The sequence below is a fragment of the Centrocercus urophasianus genome, unplaced genomic scaffold (genome assembly GCF_019232065.1).
Source record: "Centrocercus urophasianus isolate 14NV4802_14NV808 unplaced genomic scaffold, USGS_Curo_1.0 seq_24, whole genome shotgun sequence".
Classification (NCBI taxonomy): domain Eukaryota; kingdom Metazoa; phylum Chordata; class Aves; order Galliformes; family Phasianidae; genus Centrocercus; species Centrocercus urophasianus.
The window spans coordinates 4,274,157-4,298,091 of NW_024884800.1; the positions used below are offsets into that span (position 1 = coordinate 4,274,157).

At 41.8% G+C, this 23,935-nt stretch overlaps 2 protein-coding genes across 2 annotated transcripts; both read left to right on the forward strand.

Annotated features, from left to right (window-relative positions):
• Positions 1-863: 863 nt before the first annotated feature.
• On the forward strand, positions 864-16,422 carry HTATSF1 (HIV-1 Tat specific factor 1). Its single transcript, XM_042825275.1, has 9 exons — positions 864-1,119; positions 5,137-5,341; positions 6,356-6,403; positions 7,049-7,203; positions 8,277-8,440; positions 10,092-10,191; positions 10,690-10,779; positions 11,291-11,428; positions 11,812-16,422. Exons 1-9 carry the CDS (start codon positions 952-954, stop codon positions 12,094-12,096), a joined length of 1,353 nt encoding a protein of 450 aa, XP_042681209.1. The 5' UTR covers positions 864-951; the 3' UTR covers positions 12,097-16,422.
• A 1,404-nt stretch (positions 16,423-17,826) lies between these two features.
• VGLL1 (vestigial like family member 1) lies at positions 17,827-23,532 on the forward strand. The gene is made up of 5 exons (XM_042825385.1): positions 17,827-18,117; positions 19,834-20,063; positions 20,632-21,048; positions 22,681-22,740; positions 23,433-23,532. Exons 2-5 carry the CDS (start codon positions 19,853-19,855, stop codon positions 23,471-23,473), a joined length of 729 nt encoding a protein of 242 aa, XP_042681319.1. The 5' UTR covers positions 17,827-18,117; positions 19,834-19,852; the 3' UTR covers positions 23,474-23,532.
• The last annotated feature ends 403 nt before the right edge of the window (positions 23,533-23,935 follow it).

Sequence of the window (23,935 nt, forward strand, 5' to 3'; positions counted from 1 at the left end):
TTCCAGAACATTTCTGCACAAAGCGTCGTTTTCCTGAGTGAAAAGACTGCTTTGCCACTGTGTCACCCGGCAGCCTGCCCTGCAGCTTCCACAGAGCAGTGGCACTGCCACCAAACCCACCTGCACTGCCCCAACGCCTGCACTTTACAGCTCCGGGTTAAGCACTGCTTAATGAAGCGTAAGCAGCAGGCTTCTTCACCCTCCAAATAAACACCTCTAAATATACCCCTTAGCAAGTAAATTTGCTATTGGTGTAGATGTATCCAGACTGCAGTGAAAACCTGTAGATGGCACCAAGGGAAGCCCCGTTATGAGAATCGATTCAAGTCGGCCGCGGTGCGCAGCTGCCCGGGGAAGAGCACCAAGGCACGGGGTGCCACGGCGCTTCACCCACGGCAGACTTTATTTCATCCCGTGAATAAAACGGCCGCAGCTCCCACGCCAGGTCTGCTCAGGCACCGCTGCTCCCCACAGCGGCTCTAAGGAACGCCACCGTCCCGCCCAAGCACCGCCTGAGACGCCATCACTGCCACGCTCCGCCCGCCCCCACAACCAAACCCCGCCTCTTCTGCGCGCGCCCGCCGCTCCGACAAGGGTAGCACCACGCTGCCTCCCCATTAGCTCCGCGGATCTCCTCGTGACCTGCCATCCGCGTCTCATTGGCTGAGATGAAGGAAGGAGTTCCTCGCGCGGGCTGGGGGTTACTTCCGCTCCTGCGCGCTGCAAGGCCCGGGGTCGGTCACCGGCGGCGCGGGGCTGAGCGAGCGGTGCGTGCCCGCCTCTGTCGCCCGCGCGTGCACGCGGTCCTCGCGCGCTCCCGGCCCCGCCGCTCTGAGGGGCGGGGCGAGCAGCGCCTCAGTCGGCAGCGCGGGCGAGTAGGCCCGGGTACGTAGGCCCAGAGCGGCCGTTCTGCCTTCTCTCTCAGCGCCGAGGCCCGCCGATCGGGCCAGGATGAGCGGCGAGGACGGCAATGAGGAGTTCTACCGCCAGCTGCAGCTTCAGCAGCAGTACGAGGCCGAGCGCGGCGGCGAGGGCGAGGCCGACCCCTTCACCTACGTGGACCCTGCCGACGGGGCCGCCTACGAGTGGGACAGGGAGAAGAAGGCCTGGTTCCCCAAGGTGCGTCCCCCCGCCGTGGCCGTGCGGGGCGGCGGCTCTGAATGGAGCGGCCTTTGATGCTTCTGATTTCAATTCTTGTCGTGGTATCTGCGGCAATCCTTGTCTTGCTGGTCGAAGTGGAGCAGTGGAATGGCCGTTATAAAGGCTCAGATGAAAAATAATGAAATGCATTCGTTTTCTCTTTTATTGTTATCTGAAAACTATGCAAATGTAAAAATATCTTCCCTTTCCTGAGATCTTGCACTTGAAAATTAAGCATATTTGACCACAGAGATTTTGTACAGAGCAGAAACATCACAGTTTCTTTTTTTTTTAATATATATATATATATTTTCGAATATTCAGAATATTTGATGAATTTAGAGATTATATCAGTTTAATGTGGTCAGCCAGTCTGCTGATCTGCAGGTAGAATGCTGTTGTTCCTCTGTAACAGCGAGAGGTAACTACTTCACTTACAAGTATGGAACTGCTTTATAATGTGTATTTTGTAAACCTGCTGTGCCAGTTTGTGTTTGTGGCCATGAATTTGTGAATCTGAGTGAGAATGAAATCAATTATGATGCTTGTGTGTGTATAAACCTAGCAGTGTGTCTGTGCTGCACACGGCTTGCAGAGGGCTAAAACCATGTGAAAAAATCTGGGCTGCCAAAGTGGAGCAGCAAACAAGTGGGTATCCCTGGCTCCCTGGGGAGGGATGCATTCAGTCAGCACAGTGCATTCTGAAAGGGTTCTCCTCCCCTCGCTCCTGTTTCTTTCCATCTTTCTCACGTATTTTATCTGTCTTTTTCTCTCAGGAGTGTTAATCTTTCCTAAAATGCCTTTCTTGTCTCATGTTATAGATTGGGGGGTTGATTGTGTTTTGAGAAGCTTGATCCAGCTGATGGCTGTGAATATTTAACTTGAGCTTCTGCTAACCTGAATTAAGGGCTATACTGGTTTCTGATGTGAGGCATATCTGAGCTTACGAGTTCCTTCTCTCAAGTTTCTCTCAAATTTCAGGAGAAATGATGTAAGAACAGAAAAATTCATTAATAAATATGGTTCACAGTAGAAGTTAATAAATAATCCTAGTGCAGCTCTGTGTCATAGGTAGGTCAGTGAGCTAGATGTTATCATGTCTCAGGTTACTTTGTTTGGTTAAAGATCTGCAGGCTAGTATGGTGAATGCTTCTCCACTTTGGGAACTTCACTACTACGTGTTTCAAAGCAGTGCCTGGAGTCGATATTAGCTGAAAGAGTTCCTCAGAAAAAAATTGGAAAGATACAGTTGCTTCTATTATTTCATGATTTTTTCTTTCAGTGGCACTATATCAATAGGTACCACCCTTTGATGGATCTTCACAGACTCAGCACAAAGCCTTTTATTGAATTCATCAGCTGTCCATGCTTCCTATGAAAAAACAGATGTGGGATGTTTTCTGTAAGCCTAAAGTATCTGTTCTTCATTTGGATAATTAATTCCTTTCCACTTCAGTGTAATTAGTAGTTAATTATATGGTAGCATGTCCTGCAGTATTGTATTTCTTTTCTTATAAGCTTAAGTGCCCCAAACTGTACAACAGTGGGCACAGATGTAGAACTGATCTCTTATTCCTGCTGTTTGCCCCCAGAGCTGGGCTGAAGCCCCAAACCTGTATAGAATCATAGAATCACCAGGACTGGAAAAGAGCTCCGATGTCATCCAGTCCAGCCATCCACCCACCACCACCATTTCCCCACTGAACCACGTCCCTTAGTACAACATCTGAACACTTCTTGAACATGTTTAGATGTTGTACTTAATTTGTTTATGCTTGCAAGAAGATATTTAAAAGTGAAATAGTTGTAATGGTGTAAGCAGTAGTGTGATCACATGTAATGGAAGAAAGATCTTTGATATTGACTGCTAAAACATGACAGTCTGGTGCATAGTAGGTCATAAGCTAAGAATAAATCTAGCTTTACATAAGAATGTGGGTCCCCCAAAGTTGGAAATGGTATTGCTGGATAGAAGTGGCTCGTTGCTGGAGGTTTTATCACTAACTTCTCTGATGAAAATGAACAATGCTGTTCACCAAATAACAGCTTTTTAATTCTCTGGATTTCACCAAGTGTGAAGCTAAGAATGCTCAGGTTGCATTTGACACAAGCAACCCTTATTTGAACACTTTTTTTTTGTCCTCTAGAGATCATTGTACTCCTTGTTACTGACACTATGTTATGCCATGCTGTAAGAGCAGCTGCTGGTGCTCCTAGCAGAGGTGTGCTGCCAGTGCAGAAGCTGTCATGCTACACTTCTAAGTAATGTGGAGCTCTGTGGCATTTTGCATTATTCATGGCAAGCCTATTATTGTCAACTCAGTGTATTTTTGTCAAAAATAAAGGCTTGAAACGTTGAGCTTCAAATCACTGTGGAAGGTATGAGAGTGCATCATCATTGCTGACCCTTGCTGCTGTCCATTGTGTCACTCTGTTACAGTAGCTTGTTGGAGTGGAGTTTTGTTCCATTTGAATACAGATGAAGCAAGTGCAGTACAGGTCAAAGGTTAAGACTCAGGAAACAATGTTTCAGTGTGTACCTTCAGAAAGTGCCTTGCTGTGCAGTGGTGCTCATGAAATCAGCTGTGATATATCATCTCTGAGTGTACTGGGGCTATTCCAGGTATATGTATGGACTGTGAGGAGAATTCCTTGAGAGCAGCTCTGCCAAGGGGTCCCTGCAGATGAAAAACTTAATGGGAACCAGCAGTGTGTGCTTGCAGCCCAGAAGGCCACCAGCAAGCTGGGCTACATCAGAATAGGGGTGGCAGCAGGGTGAGGGAGCTGATTGATTGTCCTCCTCTGCTCTGTGCTCGGGAGACCCCATCAGAAGTACTGTGTCCAGGTTTGGGACCCCCAGCTCAGGAGAGATGTGGAGACACGAGGACGATCATAGGGCTGGAGGACCTCTGCTATGAAGACAGGTTGAGGGAGCTGGGCTTGTTCAGCCTGCAGGAGTCTCTGGGGAGACCTGTTAGCAGCCTGCCAGTACATGAAGGGATAAAAATCAACTTTCTGCATGTGTAGATAGTGACAGGACGAGGGGGAATGGTTTTTAACTGAAAAAGAGGAGATTTTTCACTGGGATCTGAGAGGAGGGTGAGGTGCTAGCACAGGCTGCTTAGAGAAGTTGCAGATGCCCCATCCTTGGGTGTGTTCAAGGCCTGGTTGGTTGGGGCCGGGGCAACCTGATCTAGTGCCTGATTGAGTGGTTGGCAACTCTGCGCATGGCAGGAGAGTTGGAGCTAGATCATCTTTGAGGTCACTTCTAACTCAAGCCATTCCGTGGTTCTGTGCTGATCTCTTTGCATGTTTTTGCTAGTGACTAGTTCTAAAATTTACTTGGCTGAAAGTACTGGTATCGTTTGTAGTTCATTTGTTCCCTGTCTTTAAAAGATAGACATTAGCTGATCTTACACAATTAGAATCTTTTTCTAGAAAAAAGTAAGCTATTAGCAGAACATGAAGTAGAATATACAGCCTGATAAGCAGTGTGTCAGTATACAGCTCTGTTCAAGTGCAATATTGATGGCCTGTCACCACAAATATATTTCATCTCTATAAATGTTTCTGTGAAAAAACAGATGCCTACAAATGTTGGTCATCCATCATCTTTGGGTAAGCTGTTGGCTTACTGTCAGTGTCACTTTATCTCTTCTGCGTGGTAAGGAGTGCTTGCTTTCTGTCCTTGAAGCAATTCCAGTTTAAGCTGAAAGCAGAAAGCTTTGCTTGAAAAAGGCAGAACTTGCGAAATGTTTGTTTAAAAACTTTGTGCTGTGCATTAATGGGTGAATGTGGTTGAGGAAATACCTGAATTCACAGTTCTTGCTGTCCATGTGGCTTTTTACAAAGATGACTCATTATTTTCTGCTGTGATGGGTTGAAAAATGACCACAACTAATAAGATAATTTCCAAAATGTTAACACTAAAATACTTCCAAACGTTAATTTGTAATTCTTAGAATTTGGGGTTTTAATTTTCTCATTTAATTTCAGATAACAGAAGATTTCCTGGCTACGTATCACGCTAACTATGGCTTCAATGCAGACGAAACGGATAGTTCATCTGCTTCTGGCACAGCAACTGAAAACAAGCTACCACTGAGTTCTAACACATCAGAAACACAGCCATCAGCAAATGAGAAGGGACCAAAACAAACAGAACCAAAACAAAAAACAGAAAAACGGAAACTTGAGCCGGGTAAGTGATGAAGAGTTTCTGTCTCTGTAGGCTTCAACCTGCATAGTACTGAGTGGAAACTGTCAGTTGTTCGGTATTACCACGAAAAGCAAATGTATCTGTCATTCTGAAGTTTTTGCAAGTGATTTCAAACAAGTATGGTACTTGATAGCTGTCTCTCTAAGGCTGTATATAAGGTGAAAAAGAAAATTCAAGTATGTTTGGGGCTTCTCCTTCTCTCTTACAAATCTGAGGGAACAGAATCAGAATCACAGAATCACAGAATCACCCGGGTTGGAAGGGACCTCAAGGATCATGTAGTTCCAACCCCCCTGCTTAGCAGGGCCACCAAACACACACATTCAGATCAGGTTGCCCAGGACCCTGTCCAACCTGGCCTTAAACACATCCAAGGACGGGGCATCCACAACCTCCCTGGGCAACCCGTTCCAGGGCCTAACCACTCTCCTTGTATAGAACTTCCCCCTAACATCCAACCTAAATCTTCCCTCCTTCAACTTGGATCCATTTCCCCTAGTCCTGCTGTTGTCAGCCCTTTTGAAGAGTTTACTCCCCTCCTGGCTGTAGGTTCCCTTCAGGTATTGATAGGCTGCAATGAGGTCACCCCGCAGCCTTCTCTTCTCCAGGCTGAACAAGCCCAACTCCCTCAGCCTGTCCTCATAGGGGAGGTGCTCCAGCCCCCTGATCATCTTAGTTGCCCTCTTCTGGACCCTTTCCAAAATCTCAATGTCTTTCTTGTACTGAGGGCTCCACACCTGGACACAGTACTCCAGATGGGGCCTCACAAGAGCCAAGTAGAGAGGGACAATCACCTCCCTGTCCCTGCTGACCACCCCTCTCCTGATGGAGCCCAGGATCCCATTTGCCTTTCGAGCTGCCAGAGCGCACTGCTGGCTCATGTTCAGTCTCTCGTCCATAACAACGTGAACATCAGAAACATATTATGTGATTCCATGTTTAATACATTGGTGTGACTGAATTCAAACTGTTGTTTTCCTCTTTTTGTTTTTTTAGGATGGTTTCATGTTGAAGAAGACAGAAACACAAATGTTTATGTGACTGGTATGTATTACCACGTTGAGATCAAAGCAAATAAATCTTATAAGGAAAACTGTGTTTGTCTCACTGACTCTAATATTATGCTCAGTCTGCTGTTTGCAATTGCTTAACCTTGTTTCTGACTTCATAATACCTTTGTGACCTTTTCAATTGCATTTTTTGGAAAGTAATCTAAGTGCATTTATCTTTTAAATGTGATATTCTGTGAGATGTAGCAGCCAAGTCCCTAAACTGTCATTCTTTCTTTCATTCTTTTTTTTTTTTTTAATTGTTTTTAGTAAGAAAAACAACTCCAAAGTCACAAGGAATAGGATAAAGAACATACTAGAGATTAGGGAGCACATAGATGTCACTGTATCACAGAATCATTGGGGTTGGAAGGGACCTCCAGAGGTCATTGAGTCCAACCCCCCAGATATACCCAATTTATTTAGAAATAAAAATGTCAGTGGAATAATGCTTGTAAGGTAATAGCAAAAATATTGATTCCAAAGGCATTGATTTATTATTTTGTATGTAAAGTTTTGCCAAGTTTCCTATCTTTCCTTTAAAGAAACACTGTTTTTTCTTCACTCGTGAGATTCAAAAATAAAAAATAGAAAGTTGAGTGAGATGTACTCAATCCTTCTATTTCAATGTACCTGACAGGTTTACCACCAGACATTACAAAAGATGAATTTGTTCAAGTCATGTCGAAAGGTGGGATCATTATGCGAGATCCTCAGACAGAGGAGCACAAAATCAAACTTTACAAAGATAAGGAAGGAAATCTCAAAGGAGACGGCCTCTGCTGCTATCTAAAGGTCAGTGGTGCACTGAAATGCTCTATTCCTTCCTGTTGAAAGTACTTGTGGCCACAGTTTCAAATTGATTTCAAAAGATTCTTGAAATATCTGAAGTACAAGTTAGAACATTCATGGCTGTTGTAAGCTGATATGTGGGTAGTTCTGGAATCGCTGTCCGTGCATCCCATTTGTTTTCCCCTTTTCCAGCTCCCTAATGAAAATGTCCATTAATACCTGAGCATACTCAGAAGTATTGCTGTCTCAGTTGTCAGTGATTATGGTGTGAAACAGGGAACCTCTTCATGTTCCACTAGAAAAACTTGTGTCCGTGTGGCTGGGAACGAAAACTAGGAGATGAAAAGGACTGTGGTGTAGCTGTGTATTTACAGCCCTTAACTGAGAACTGTTTTAAGTTCAGACCTTGATTTCAGAACTGCTCTTGTTCCCTATGTCCATCTATAAAAGTTTGGGTTGCAGTCGTATTTCCTTCATGTTTTTTAGCTGTGGATCATTTGGAAAGTTAGTGTATGCCACTACAGTCTGCTTTAACTCTGCAAGAAGCACCAGGCAGTACTGAGCAGCTGCCTTGTGATCTGCAGGCTAGCTCTATGATTGAGTAGTTAGAGCTGCTTAGTGCACAAGTTTGAATACAGTGTCTACTGTGAGTAACTTCTAGGAAAACGTTTCAAATGGCTGAACAGCCTAAATGCCAGCTGTTCTTGGAGAAGTGCTACAATATATACAGAAAGCCAAGCACCTGTTTTTTTTTTTCCCTTTCTTTCATCAGTTTGCAGGAGTGTTGGGAGTAGTTTTAATGACACTTAATTGAAATATAAGCAGTTGCTTTTCAGAGCATTGATCTGCTATGACAGTGGTGAGGAAGTACTTGATCTACTTTGGTTTAAAATACACAGTTCTGTGTATTTCCGTGGTGGCTTTTTTTAGTTAAGACTAAAGAAGAGGTCTGGCATTATGGCTTTCAATATCAGGGAATTGATTCTTAGCACAACATTCTTAATTATATCTCACTGGATTAATTGCCTTTGCAGTGTGATTTTTTAAGCTTGTGCTCTGTTTCTGTTTTCACGTAGAGAGAATCAGTTCAACTTGCTTTGAGGCTTCTGGATGAGGCCGAAATTAGAGGCTATAAATTGCATGTTGAAGTTGCAAAATTTCAACTCAAGGGGGAGTATGATGCAAGCAAGAAGAAGAAGAAATGTAAAGACTACAAGAAGAAGTTGTCTCAACAGCAGAAGTTTGTATTATTTTTTTCTTTCTGTAAATTACTGCTTGAATTCATAGCGCTATTAAAGTGTTGCTTTGTTCAGATTAAATGCTAAGAGTTGCACAGAAGTTCACCTGACAGTGAAACAGTGTAAATGACATACATTTGAAGGGAAGGAGTTTCTGTGTTAATTGTTGACTTTATAAGCTTCATGATTACCAAATTAAAATAATACATAGGAAACCAAGTTTCTTTCAGTTATACAAGAAAACATTACATCTCAGGGGAGTTAAGACTTCTTTTTTTCCCAGAGTGTGAGAGTGGGTGAGTTCTGTGGTCCTAAGCTTACTTCATAAGGTAACAATTCTACATACATATACTGTTGGTATGGTGTTTTACTCACTGCAGATGGTGAGTGATGCTGGCTTTCCTAGCAGCAAGTGTTAACATATCTCTGTAGATTCCCACAGCTTTATGGTTGGTGCCGTTTTGCATTTTTTTAATCGTACATGGATGCTTTGGGTTTATCTTTTAATAATTGTTTTTCTGCATTTTGAAAGAAGGTGAGAATTAAAAAGAAGAAAAAGGTTTTGAATGCATAGGACTCTTATTTTAATGTAAGCAGCATTCCACTAAACATTTTGAATAGTAATGCCAGTATATGTTGTCACAGTTAAAGTGAGCAAAGTCTCCTTGACGTCTGACCAGTTAAGAATAAAAGCAGTTTGAAATGTTTGTGCCTCAGCTACATTGGCAGCTCTTGTTTTAAGTTGTCTCCAGTGATGAGAGGGGAGAACTATGAAAACAGCATTTGACAGCAGTTTGGATGAAAAAACAATTTGGGTTCTTTAGTCATTCAGCTGTTTTGATTCTGTCTTACACGAACTGACTTCAGACGATATTCCTTTTGGGTTGAAGAACATCATTTGCTTTCAGAGCAACTTGCTTTGGAAATCCAAGTTTTCCTCAGCTCTCGTAGCAGATAAAAGGAGCAATTTGAAGATTTTTTTTCCCCTTAAATATAAAATTCTGAGATTTAGAATTGCAAATAAATTTTTCTTTTTTCCTTTGGTAGTAGGATACAAAATACAAATTCTTGAAGAAAAGCCTATTTTTATCAGAAAGCAAAGTCATAGAAAAGATACACAAACCTAGCAGTGCAATTCAGGGTCACAGTCTCTATATGCTGTGGAACAAAATACATCTCATAGCAATCTCTCTGTGAGACCCAAGGAATTCTTGCATGTTTGTATAAATATGAGCACCAAAATTTTACCAAGTGGAAAAGTGGATTTCCTTTTTTTACAAAATAAGTCTTCTGTTAGAAAAGATATTGATGTTTTTATTGGTGATGGATGGTTTCTAAATCTGAGTTGATATGAAGGAGGAATTAAATATTATGGGGTTTATTTTCTGTTTAGAAAAGTGCTTTGAATCTTTTTCTTAAAGTAACTTACATCTCTGTGGGTGTTTAAGTACCTTAAACCCTTAACTGCTTTGTAGGAGAAATGGTAACACTGGATTCTTAACTGCGTTTCCTTAAGAAAAATTTTACTTTGTCAAAATGTTTTTCTGGATGTATTGTAAGAAATGCCAAATTAATGATTTTTTTTCAACAAATACTTGTAGAAACTGAAGAGAGCCGCAACAATATCTTCTTACTGTTGCTTCATTTCATTAGACAGCTGGATTGGAGGCCTGAGAAGAAAGATGGTGCAGCTCGAATGCGACACGAACGCATCGTTATTATCAGGAATATGTTTCACCCAAAGGACTTTGAGGTACAAAGATGCAATTTGCTCCTGTAGATTATGCTATTGTAGCTAATGCTGAACTTCATGCCATAGTTTTTCAAAGTAAATGGGAAACAAATGAAACTTACCACTTGGGGGGGATTCTGCTTGTTACAAGCGTTTGCTTAAAATTCAGGGAGCTGTTTCCGAAAAGCCAAATGCAGAGGTATTGATAAGAATAAGTTTTGCAAATCAGTCTTTTTCACAGAAAAAGATCTGTTTTTCACATCCTGCCATTATTTCTTTCTGGGATGAAAAGAAGAGTCCACAGTAATTATGTGAAGGGTGAAGAAGCCAGTACAAAATAACCTTATCAATAAGCTTACTTTGAGTAATTGTACTCAAATGAGGGCTGTGAACTTACAGTGGCTTTGAAAATAAAGTGTAGCGTTTGATTTATGAACATGTAATGGATTGATAGATTAATTCTGTTGGTGGTTATGCAAAAGTTGCATAAATTAATCCGTGTTAAATTAATCATTGCAGGAGGATCCCTTAGTGCTAAATGAGATCAGGGAAGATCTGCGGACAGAATGTGAAAAGTTTGGTCAAGTAAAGAAGGTTCTCATATTTGATGTAAGTATTTCTAGATGGCTGCGTTGGCAGAATTGATGTAATGTGTAAATGTATGAAGTACATAGGATTATTTCAGTGTGAGTGAAGCACTGTCATGTTTTCATGGATTTATTTCCTGAAAAGTTGACCTCATCTTTCAGTATTAGCTTTTTCAGAAATGAATTTGTAATCACTTCTCTCCACGCTGATTTAAAGTTGACAGTCTAGCTTTTCCTGATAACTTGGATACATGCCACAAGTTAGAAAGTTTATAAATAAATTCCTTTATAGCTAAACTAGCTGAAACATTTGTTTGCTATGTTCAAAAATTCTGCTCTGTGTAAGAAAAAAAAAAATAGAGTCTTAAGCAGTAGAACAAAATGTGCAAATCTTGCAACTTGTTTTAAAAAACAAGATGATATATGTTCAGGATGGAGCAATATCCTGAGTTTTTTTGTAAGGCAAGCTAAAAGATGATAGAATAGATACACTGTATTTAGAGTACTGTTAAACAAAGCTTTTCTCTTTACAGAGGCACCCTGACGGCGTCGCTTCCGTGTCGTTTAAGGAAGCAACAGAAGCTGATCTGTGCAAACTAACTCTAAATGGGAGGTGGTTTGGTGGCCGTCAGCTCAGTGCTGAAACGTGGGATGGTGTAACAGATTATCAGGTAGTCTTTCACAGTTCTACTTCCTGAAATTCTTATTCTGTATCTATTAATGTGAGCAAATGCTTGTTGACCCCCTCCCCGTCCCCCTCCTCGTGCCCCTCCCTTGTACCATCTTGCTTCTGCACAAAAGCTGCTACATCCTTAAATATTCAACTTGGAAAAAAAAAAAAAAAAAAGTGAAGGACTTGTTTGTTCTTAAAAATGTGGATTAGAGATGCAAACGTAGAGGATTATTCACTGGATGTACAGATAATTAGTTTACAGGTCCTACAGAAGTCTTGTGGTGTTACTGTGGTATAAAGTGCACGTAACTTTCTCTGTATTAACGTATTCACTTTACATGTGCAACTTCAGAGTGACAGGTTTAAACATGTCTTTGATAGGTGGAGGAGACTGCAAGAGAAAGGGAAGAAAGGCTGAAAGTCTGGGGGTCGTTTTTAGAGGATCCTGATGCAAAGGAGCAGCAAACCACGTCTGATTCAGATTCCACAACGAGTAGCGTTAAAATCCCTGAGAGCAGCCAACCTTCCAAAGTTAATGATACAGCCAAGGAGGATGTAAATGATGAAGGCCATAAGAAGGAGAATAATGGTGAGGGCATTAATGAAGATGGTGCTCCATCCACAGACAGCAGCCTTGCGGGCAGTGATGCTGAAGCAGATACATAACATTTCCATTGCTTTGTGAAAGCATGGTTTTTAGGGTGATGTTTGAGTTTATCCCTTTCTTTCAGAGTTACTGCAGACAACGTTCATGTGAATATATGCATTATTAGAAATGTCATCAACTGTGTGCTTTGAAGTTTTCATTAAAAGCAGTATTTAATGAGGTTCTAAAAGTCTGTATTAATTGGCTGTTCAGGTAAAGTAACTCAAGTTGCCAAGAATAACAGCAAACTCATCAGGCTTCTTTTGTTCTATTTATGCTCATCAATGTTTCATTATGTGTGAAATATGTTCCAACCCTTAAGTTTATGTAACTATATGTAACTTGAAAAATGCAAAGCTATTGCAAGTTTTGTGGATTTTGTCATTATTTTTCCTTGGAACTTGATATCTTATCCTTAAAATTATTCTTGTCCTGAATACTTCTCATCATTCTATGGAATGGATGCTGTGATAACTACAGGGTGAATGCATCAGATATGTTGCTGTACATTAAGAAGCAAATAATGGACTGTTGTTGATCTGCGAACTTGAAGTGGAGAACAAACAAGATTTCTATTTCAGTGATGAGCAAACTGAGTGAAGATAGTTAAATCACAGTATTCAGTAAATTATTTTTCCCTTGTTTATATCTTTGATGCTTTGATTTTCTTTAGGGGCTGGAATTAAGGAAACTGCAAATGCATGAGCACACACATTCTAGATTATAATGAAGTAGAACTGACTTTAAACTCCCGTGGTCTGTATACAGTAGATAGGCTTTTGTTTGTTGATTTGGCTTTAATTTTTGTTTTGGTGTTAGAGAAGAGGTTTTCTTTTAACTCTGTTAGAATGACTTCTCTTCAGCATTTAGCCTTCAGCTGCCCTTCAGAGGGTGGTGGGGAGTTCTCCTCTATTTCATAAAACCTAAAGGCTTTTGGCAACTTGAACTACGATTGGTTGTGTAGTGTTAGACTACTTGAACATGCTTTCAGAGAATAATACTATTTTCCATGAGGAAAAAAAGCAAACGTAGTGCTAGCTCTGTTAGAAATATTTCCAAAAACAAAGATTTAGGCCTTCTATCTTTAGATACCTTAATAAGCAGGAGGCTTGAAAAATAACCCTGAGGGAGCCATTTGGATCACAGTCATTTTTCATTTGGAATCCCATGATTTTGATTCCTAAGAGCATACGGATTCAGGCACTAAATGCTTAAAATATTGGTGCTAAATGCATAGCACGTTGTTCATAGGGGTGGCTGCTGGTGCACGTTTGTAAGGAAGCTCTTTAAAAAGTGTATTTTTTAATTCATATTGGATTGCGAGAAACCATAGATGTTAATTTTAGGTGTATTTCCATCCAGAAGTATTCAGAATAGTCTGAAAGTTGGTATTTTCAAGCTTTGTGCTCTGAGGTTGCCATCTCTATCTTTTCCAGAAGTCTTTATGGTACCCTGAGGATTCTATATGTAACCAGTATGTGTGGGTAGTTACAGCAGCCAAGCCATCTGACGTTTAACACTGGTCATTGTGATTCTGTTATATCCTTTTGTGACAAAATACCTGTTATTTGAACAAGTATGATGCTTTGAGTTCCAGGTTTAAAAATCCAGAAGCTCATTACAAGCTGGCATGACAGATTTCCAGTTTTACTGAGTTGCGCTGTAAAGCTGTAATGGCAGTAACTTGCCATCTAAATAAGGCCACTTTCTCATATTCACCAAGGTGTGAACGATGGGTTTAAACAAAAAAAGTTTGGACAGTTGAGGGAATCTGAAATACTGCTTGGTGTGCAGCTGCCCACTGGTGGCATATTGCCATTGCATCTCTGGGTGTTGGTTCTGTGTGGGACTTTGGTTGGTAGCGCTGCAGACCTCTGAGGGCTCAATGCTTTGTCACAAGCTTTACACAAGAAGAGTGTAATTAAACGTAGTATTGCTTTCAGTGCTCCTTTTATCTTCCAGCTTCTAAGCTTCTCTAGTGTTAGATTTGTTAGGCTGTTGTGTTTTGTTTGCTTTTTTAAGAGCCTGTTCATACAACACTCTAGGCAGTTTAATCGCCTGTTCTACAGTGGAATTGCAGTTGATGTAGGGAAACTCGTCAAATGTATAAATATTGTACAGTTCTATGAAGCCTTATCTTATCAAATGTAAAAAATAAGGGTAGTGTTAGTGTTTGAGAAAAGATCTTGGGAAATAAAGACACTTTACTTGTGCAGTAACCTTCCTCTCTCCAATCGGAATACAAAATGGATTGGCTTGTTTGAGAAGTCCAACATGATGTTGTTTGCTTCCTGCTTTTCTCTAGACTTCACACTGAAGTAGAGCACTGACAAAGACTGAGACTGAATGCTATACTGGCTTTCCTATAAAGTAGGATTATTTAGAAAATAAAAGCTGTTTTTCCATGAAAATACGTTCTGAAGTGACATTACACTCAAACTGGCATTTTTCTTTGCCTCTTTCTGTTATTCCCCAGTAAAAAGTAAAAATATATTTTTCTAAATTGTTTGTTGAGTTACGGAGGCATTTGATAGTTCACAGAGGGGCTGATGCAGCTGTGACTTTCTTTTTAGCATTAAGATTGGTTGGTTTTGGTACTTTCCCAAATGATGCAGGTTTTGATAAATGAGTGAACGCAAAGTTTTCTCACATCGGTTCAAACTTTCATTTTCCAAGTACAATTATGAAAATGATTGTGTAGAACAGTAATGTTTAACAGCTTATTTTAGCAAATCAGAAGCAGAACAAACTGAGTTGCTTTTAAAATCTTGATTTATTTTTTTTTCTGAGCATCATCACTGGGTTGATGAGGGTTTGAAATGCCCAATGCAATCCTCGCTGCTTTTGTTCTTTAATGAAAAAGGCTTTGATGACCACTAAAATGAGTCTTTCCTGGGAACGCAGGGTTGATTTGCTAATCAGTGTTGCTCATTAGAAGCAACAATTTTTGCTCAATTTCTAATGTTCCTTCGTTTCCATTTGTGTGTACTGTGTTTCTTCCTTCATGGCCTTTTAGGGAGAGGTTCATCTTAAGAAAAGTTGTCTTCTTCCCTCTGTATTGTATGAAAGCTCTGCCTGGCAGCAGACTGACACGCTTTATTGGTAGTCATTGCTGCTTTGAACTAAAGAAAGATTTTTCTGCTAATTCACACAGTGTGACAAATGCGATGTGAAGCCACTTAAAGCTACCAGCAGGGAAAGAATACTAATAAATTGTTACTCCTTTGCAGTTGGGCATAGGTGATCACTTCCTTAACCATGGAACAGCAAATCGATGGCTTAGCTTTGAGGTGTGTCGGTAGTTTGCTTTACAATCAAATGCTATTTAATGGCTTGCTGTCAAGGTAACTGTACAGAGTTATCAGCATTTGTCAGAGATGAGGCTCTCCAAGGAGCGTGGCCGAGGTGCCTGGGAGCAAGGAGCCCAAGCAGAGCAGGCATGTAAGTTGCAGCAGGTTCTCGGATGTTCACATACAGCTGGAAAGAGTGAGTTTCATTTTGCATCAAAATGTTTATCTGTTTCTCCTGCTGACTTTTTTTTATTACTTCTTTTAATTGAATTTCAGTCCCTGGTACAACTCGCGCTTTGTATAAGGATTGCAATTCACTTAAAATCATTGGTATGGTAAATGCAGTGCATTTTAGCTAACACGTGTCCTAACATTGTTACGGTTAATCTGTTCACAACTTCAAATATTTAGCTTCAGAAAACTCAGAAGTATCGGATACTTCTTAGAAACCCAGATTTGCCTTAAACTTCCCAGTAAAAATCAGCATCAATACCCTGAATTCTGTGTCATTTAAGCAAACTTTAATTATAACAACAAAACAACCTACAAAACATACCTACAGGTTTTGATCAGATTCTAAAACTACTTTTGTCTGAATTTGAGAAACCCTACAGCAGTACAATGATGTAAGTTGAGTACTTGTATTGATTTAGCTTGTGTGTTTTTCAGTGCTCATTATACAGGGCTTGCAGTCTTACTGTCACAACACTCTGAACGTTCTGTAAAATACTGATGGAAGTATAAAATCTTTTGCAGCAAATTGGTTTTTTGGGTGTTTTGGGTTTTTTTGCTCCTTCTGTAATTTCGAAGTAAACTGTTAGATTAAACTTTTCGGTAAGCTGACTTGGAATTTTCCTTCAAGGTTGTTTTATTTGACAAGTTCAATTGATGGTTTTCAGTTACCTTTCAGAAAATAAACACTTCAAGCCATTATGTTGGAATAACTTCTAGGCCTGTGGCAGCGTCTGGTAATCCCTTGATTTGTCTTCACTTTTGTTTCTTAAAGGGGTTGTGTTTTATACTACCTTTTTAATAAACAAACTCATGAACAAAAAAGTCTTTTCTATGAGTTCTTAGAGAATGTCTTTGTCTCTTTTTTGTTTTCCCCTCAGTAAAAAAGTCCTGTAGCATTTGCTGGGCAGTGATTGCAGTTCATGGTGCTACAACTGTTAGTATTTAGCTGGGATCAGTTTTTTGTTCCATCTCTGCGGGCTTTGCTCAGTGCATGTGCAAATCAGGGACAGGATTTAGCAGAGGGCTGTTAGGGTTGTATGGTCAGCTTGAGGTTGGACTTGATGACCTTTAAGGTCTTTCCCAACCTGAGCAATTCTATGATTCTGAGTCTTACATGAAGGCAGAAGGATCAGGAGAACTAACTATGGAAACCATTGGTCATAACTGAGAAGGCGTGGGGGCAGGACAACAAGAATTACACTTTTTATTCTCACAGTTGAGAATTATTTTATTAGAAACTTGACATTTTGAATGCTAAAACCAAAAAGCATTGGAAATGTCTTGATCCCAACGCTAGAAAGGAACAGCAGTGGCAATCCCATTTCTACCTAGTGTTCTTCAGGTTGCTCACTGAGTGGCTTTGAACTGACGCAGTCTGACAGTGGTGAGAGCCCTTTATGCAACCCTCATAGGAAATTCATGACTGACATCTTGAAAAGCTTTAGCAGGAGAAATCTGCTATACTGTAAAATGGAGTCTAGAAAGAGGGATTCAGGAGTGATTGGGGTGCTGGACCTGCTGAGACGTTGGAAGTCCAGTCTGTCTCGTTGTTAAAACTTCTCTGTTGTCAAGGCTGTGTTGGCCACAAGACTAAGCACAGCCTTGGAAAATCCTACAGGCTGATAGCTGTTCTGGGATGTGGCAGGGAAACAGGTTCATACGTATTGATGCAGATGGAATCCTAGGGTGCTGTCCTGCCTTCCTCCTGCCTGAGTGAATGACCTCTTAAGGCTCTGAATAAAAGGCAGAAAGTTTTGTTACCTCTTGGGTGATTAGTTTGTCAATGCCTTTTTCTAGCAGGAACTAGTATATTTGTCTTTAATACAGCATTTCTGGAGTGACTGCAATTTGGTAATTTTAATAAACTTACTAAAGAAAAAAAAACACAAACCCACTTGTTTCTCACATTATCTGTTATCTATTCTTATCTATTCTCACAGAATAACAATGTTTTCACTTCAGCAGATCCAGGAGGGAAAAAAAAAAAAAGAATTGGTCACCCAGTTTATCCAGCATGCTGATGGCTGATCTCTTCCTCCTTGCTGATATTCCCAGTTACACACTTAATGCCATATGTGTAACAGGGAAGTCCTTTCTGACCCTGGCCAAGGCAGCAGGTTGGCTCTTGGCCGTAACTTGTTCATCACTTTATTCTGAACTCCTCCGAAGCCCAGACACTGTCTTCTTGACTGTGTACACATTGTCATTGGGGAAAAAAAAAAAACACAGCCTATTTACAATCCTATTTTCCTCATTCCTGAAACCTCCTAACCCGGTTGACTTGTTGGAGTGCATTTCATGCATTCTTAGTAGATAGGCTGAAGGAAACGCCTAGTTCAGTCACTGCTAGAGGCTAGAAAGCGTGCGGGGAGTTCATGAACGCCGCTCGTCTCCTGCAGTCACCGTGGTGTGCGTGTAGCTGTCGGGGGGAAGGACTGCACACCACTGGGCACAGCATGACCACCCCACCTGCAGGACACCTCACCTGTGTGCCACAGCTCGTCACAGTGAGTTAAGGTATGAGAATTCATTTATTTCAATGTATCTTTGCTGCCTTTCTCAAGTGCTCCTTTATTTGGAAGACACTTAGTGAAGGATGATGTCTGCTTGCTGGGTTGTTGCTCAACGCTTGGGAAGTTGGAAATCTTTTGGGTTTTATTTTTAAGACTGGTTTAGGTGGCATGAAACAGAGAATAAGGAGTTCCTTATCTAAAGCTACAGTGATGGGAAATCAATAGTACAAGCAAGGACTTGGAAATGTGGAAAACAAAGTTGGCACCTGTGGTGAGCAGTCAACAATTGCATCTCTTAAGCCTGTTTACCTTGTCTACTGAAGGGCAAATAACTTTGACAATTATTTGCACTGTTAGCCATAATCCACCCCTTCTGAGAGCAACATAGGGTTGGCTGAGTCTGTTTCGTCCCACCTATATTTTGACAGCACTTTGTGGCAGGCAGAAAGGAAGGATTTCTGCTTTTTTTTTTTTTTTTCAGACTTCCTGCTGTGGAAGACAAGAATGGGAAGTTCAGGTAACTAGCTCAGCTGAGTTATATCCAGCTTTCTTATGACTACTTGTTGGAAAGCACAAGAGGTTTTAACATTCTAGTTAAATCTAGTTGATTTAGTAGGGAATTACTGGTGGTAGTTGGACAGTTGGACTAGATAAACTTGGAGATCTTTTCCAACCTTGGTGATTCTATGATTAAGGGCAATGAGAAATAAATTGATGTTCTTGCTTCAACAGACTACTATTTTTCTAGCATTGTAACTGTACTGTGGTCAGAATTCACAAAAGTGTAAGCTGCTACACACCAATAAATGGTGCTAAAGGACCTTACAATTAACATCATAAGCTGGTTAACATGTTAATAAAGTGGGACGAAGACAAAATGGCTGTCTTGCCGTGAGCGAGGAACAGGAGAAATGGTCCTCTGGGCCAGAGCTAATGCTTTTTAAATTGTATGTTGAAGGATGCATCACGGAGCAGTGTAGGAGGAACTGGTTTGGTGCTTGCTGTTGAGATCATCTGATCTTTCTTGGTCCTTTCTCAAGCTGTGTGGCAGCTGATGACTTTGCCAAACTTTCACCACTTGAGTTGGAATTTTCCATGGCAAGCTTTGGCCTCCAGATAAACAGCCCGAAAGTTTTGTAACCTAAATTGTGTATTGCTTTCTAGAACCAGGCTGGAACAAAAGTAGTGTCCTTTTGCTTAAAGTTCTTCCAGTTATTTGTCTGGAATGTGCTAGCTCCTTGCTCTCTTCATATGCCTTGGGAAGGTAGCTATAAACCAGGAGGAAGGTTTTGGTTTGAACTTTGCTCCGTTTGGGAAGATTTGGTCAATGGCAAAGTTCTGAAAGACTGATATCCCAATCAGATGGCTGGGGGTAGGTGTTGGGAGTAGGATCTCCATGCATTTCCAGACTGGTACCCAACCTGTGTGTGTTGTGATCAGATGGGGTACAGGCTGGAGCTGGGAAAAGGATGCAGGAGTAAAAAAAATAGTAAAAATCTGAAGAGGCCTGAGGAACTCGGGGGTTTCATCATGAATCAATAGCTGATGAGAGAGAATAAGGACTGGAAGATGACTGGAAGGAGCAGAAACCCGGATAAAGAATCTCATCTCATTGGCAACAATTCCTCTGGCACCACTAATTTCAGGAAGACAGGCTCACCGCTGGCTGTGCCATTTAAGACGAAGAGTTCTTCCTGTACCAATCTGTTTCTTTTGGCAGGGGCTGCTGCTTATTGAAAATGGAGGAAACAAGGAAGCTTTCTCCAAAGCCGTGTAAGAGCAAAGAGCCTGTGAAAACAGAATGGGGAGCTCAGAGCGTCGTCTTTACGTATTTCCAAGGAGATATTAACAGTGTGGTGGATGAACATTTCTCTAGAGCTCTGAGCAATGTCAGGAACCCACAAGACCTGAGCACAAAGCACAAGAGCGAGGTTGTCATCCCGAAGCATGGTGAGCTGGGTGCTGAGCTTTTGCTAAGAAATAGAAGATGAAACATGCTGTGTTTTCTCACATATACTTATGCAGCCTTGTTTACAAATAGTTTGGAACTATGTGCAAACAAAGCAGCAAAGTCATGCTTGCAGAGCCGATTTATATCACTGGGACATCCGCAGTAACTCCCTGTTTGCTGGGCTGCTTCCCAAACTCTGCATGGGTCCATTGGCAGGACCAGGTCCTCATTTTCCAGCCAAGAGCCTCCGTCGCAGTCAGGTGCATTGAGTGCATTATGACTTAATTTGTTATTTCTGCAAAGAGCTATTTGTCTAAGCTTGCAAGTGTTAAAACTCTGCTTATGCCTGCAAGGAGTGGAGGGGAAGTACTGGTGGTGGTGATTTACCTGCTGTTAGTATGAACTGATGTTAAGATAAGCGACACTAAAGTGAATATATGTTTATGTGCAAATGAATATGCAGTACTGTAGTGTTCCCTTAAAAATGCACTGGAATTTGCCTCTGGGGTGGGGGAGGAAGATGAGAATTAATGGGACTTCAGATGTTTTCTTTCTCTCTTTGAGCAGATAGCATGCCTCCTCACCAGTGGAATTTCTCCTCGCATTGCTCCAAACCATATCCATCATCCTCCTCTACCAGCATGTCCAACTCTGCTCTGAATTTCCCTGCTGTTGCTATGGCAGGGCAGTACCAGCCAGCAGCTCTGCGTACTCACCCCGCACCGCCTGCAGACCTCTGGCCCTTCCCTTCCTTTGGCACTCCCAGTCTCACCAGCCCTGTGTATCATCATGCCGTGCCCGACCTGCACGTGGTGGATGAATCCATCTCCGACAGGAAATACGGTTCCCTTCTTGGTCTTCTACAACAGGAACGGTGCCTGATGTCCATGCAGGAATGTGCTGTGAAGCAACACTCAAGTTCTACTTGTATGACTGGACCTGCTAGATTACAAAATATAAGCCAAAGTTCAGTTCCTGGGGGAGGTAAGGAAATACTATCACTTTATTCTTTGATGGCATCTCATGGAAGGAGACAAAAAGGTAGAGTCTGTCCTAAGTGTGCTAGAATCTGAGCCATCTTCAGCCCAGCTCATAGAGATGGTTTTCAGCAGATATCCAAAGCTGGAATACTCAGGACTGATTAAGAACAACCACCATGCATTGGCCACTTGCACCCATATTTTTTTTTTTATTTTTATTTTTAAACATTTTGACTTGCTTTAAGGAATCATTTGAAGTGAATTTCAATAACATCTATGTGCTGTCAAGACCTATTGCCTATAGGTATCAGGATGGTGGCACCAGTGCTCCCACTTAGGATTAAAAAAGGGTCACTCATGTAAGAGCCCTGAGCCGCCAGGCTGACTGTTTAGAGCACAGATGATGCTGTGAACCAAAGGTGTGAAGCTGCAGTCCTTATCAGGAAGGCCAAGGGGTTCTCTCCCTGCTCAGCTATGGTCAGTACCATAGGAGGTAGGTGGATGGCAGAGGAGATGGGCAGAGGACTGGTGGCCAGCCTCACCTTGCCCCGCAGCTAATTGCTGTCCTTACCCTGTGTGTCAGAGACTGTGACCTCTCTGCAGCACATTCCCCAGCCCTAATGCAATTCATGTAAGAGTTGTGAAGACAGTGCTCTCTGCCTTTGGGAAGCTGTCAGTGACCAGACTCCTGCCCATTGCCTGGGTATCTTGTGAGGTCCTGATGCATTTCCCTGCTGGGCTTTCCCATGTGGTAGCTTGATGCTGGGCTCCAAGAAAAAAGGTTGTGAAATTGCTGAGGGGGTCTGCGGGAGGCACACAGCATGTCCTACCTGGAGTTTACTTATTCCTAAGGTCTAGCTGCCCATGCATGGAAAGGGGAGAGTCTCCATCTGGATTGCATGTTTTCTGTTCGTGGTGCATACCTAGATAGGTTTAGCTGAGGCTGTGTTTGAGGAAGTGAAATGATAGCTGAATTGCTTTAAGGAAGTTGAAATTTAATGATTCAATTTCAGAACAGAGCAAGGTGCCCTCTTCCCCCAGGGGGCAATGTAAGCCCAAGGAGGCTTGGCAGCCCAGTGCATCAGCTGCTCTGAAACACAAACATGTTGCATGTAACCGATGTGAGGAGATGGTCCTAACTGTAGTGGACTTCAGTTCAAAAATTCAGGACAGAATTGAGTTAGAATCATAAGGAAAGATAACGAAGCAGCTCAGTGTCCCTCAACCATCTTCAGTGGAAGTAATTTTTTTCACACCTTTCTGAACATCTGAGGAGCCTCACAACAGCACATGCGTAATGCTGTACGTCTGCTTATTGAGCAACCCAAAAAACCCAAGCAGATCAGGGACTGGCCATGCCTTTGGCAAGCCCCTGTGATGTATGCATCCAGTCTGGCTGTCGGAGTCCCTGTTTCTTGGCTCTGTTCAATACACTCCTCATTGTGCTGTGTCATGTTAAAGAACAGCTGATATTTATATTTATGGAAGTGTATGTTGCTGTGCCAGACAGCACAGAGCTCCCCAGCACCTGTGCTATAGGCTGGGCTGCAAAAGCACAAGGTTTCTTTAGGAATTGCTGCCTACTTGTAGCTCTATGCCGAATCTCTGCTCATCTCCAGTATTCTCCTTTTTTAAGAGAGGAAAGCCAGCTCTTACCAAGGCTCAGAGAACCCCAGTGCAAGCCATGCCACTGCAGGTGAGTAATGAAATTAGCAGGTTTGTAACAAATTAGTGCTTGTCTATAGAGGACAGATGCCTTTCTTAGGCACAAGGAATTGAATCCTTTTTTTACTTGCTTCTGGACTGCATTTCAAAAGTTTGTTTTTTTCTCTGGTAATGCACACTGCCATCCTGTAACTAGAAAGAGGGAAAACACTTTGTTAAAGTGAGATGTGATTTTCTAACTCCATCTACTCCCATTTTTGTTGTTGTAGCATGGGCCTGCTGCCTCCCAATGCACCCATTTGTCATTGCCCCTGATCTCTTGTGCCCCTCTCACCAACAAACCCACTGCGCTGCTGGCAGCGTTGCTTGTGGCAATGGGAGACGTGGCTTAGTGGGCACGGTGATGAAGGGTTGATGGTTGGACTTGATGATCGTAGTGGTCTTTTCCAACCTTGATGATTGTACAAAATGACTCCCAAAGCATTCAGGCTTCTGCGTTTTTCTTGGTCTCCTGAGCTGTGCCCTGTGCCTGGGAGGTGACCCCAGTGCTGCTCCTTGGCTGTGCAATGTTTTGGGGAGAGCTCGGATGGGTCATTCTGGTTATTCTTGTAAGAGCCCTCTTGCATCAGAGAAGACCCAAAGGTGCAATTTTGTTTGTGCAACATCCGAGGGGACTGAATGCAGTGCTTTGGTTGACAGTTCTGTTAATGCTGTGTCTTTCAGGTATTCAGATTCATGACAGAAGACAGGATTTGTACTTTTAGCCACGGGACATTTCTACTTTATTCCAACAAAGTTCTTGCCATGAACTGTTCCTATTTGTGACTGTGAATCAAGAAGAAATGAACTGCAGCTGTTCTCTGCTTTGTCTCTCAGATGGAAGAATACTATTTACTGTGTTAGGAATTAAAAATTGCTCTCTGTGTTCAGTAAATATTTCTAATAGTTGTGGCATCGAAACTGATAGACTGTGTTTGTTGTGAAGAATCGCTGTCTGCTGTATGGCTTTCCACACTTAACCCTCTTTGAAAGGACTTTTAGCACTTTTTAATCACTGTTGATAAGAAGCACAATTATATCACAGAGGGCTGCAATTAGCTGCAGCTGCCTATCTTGATTTGATATCTCTGTAGTGTTTAAAATAGTTGTAGACCATGGGCTTCCATTGCAAAAAAACTTCAAGACAACCATGGGCCAGAAAAGCTCAATATCATCTTTAGTTTTCC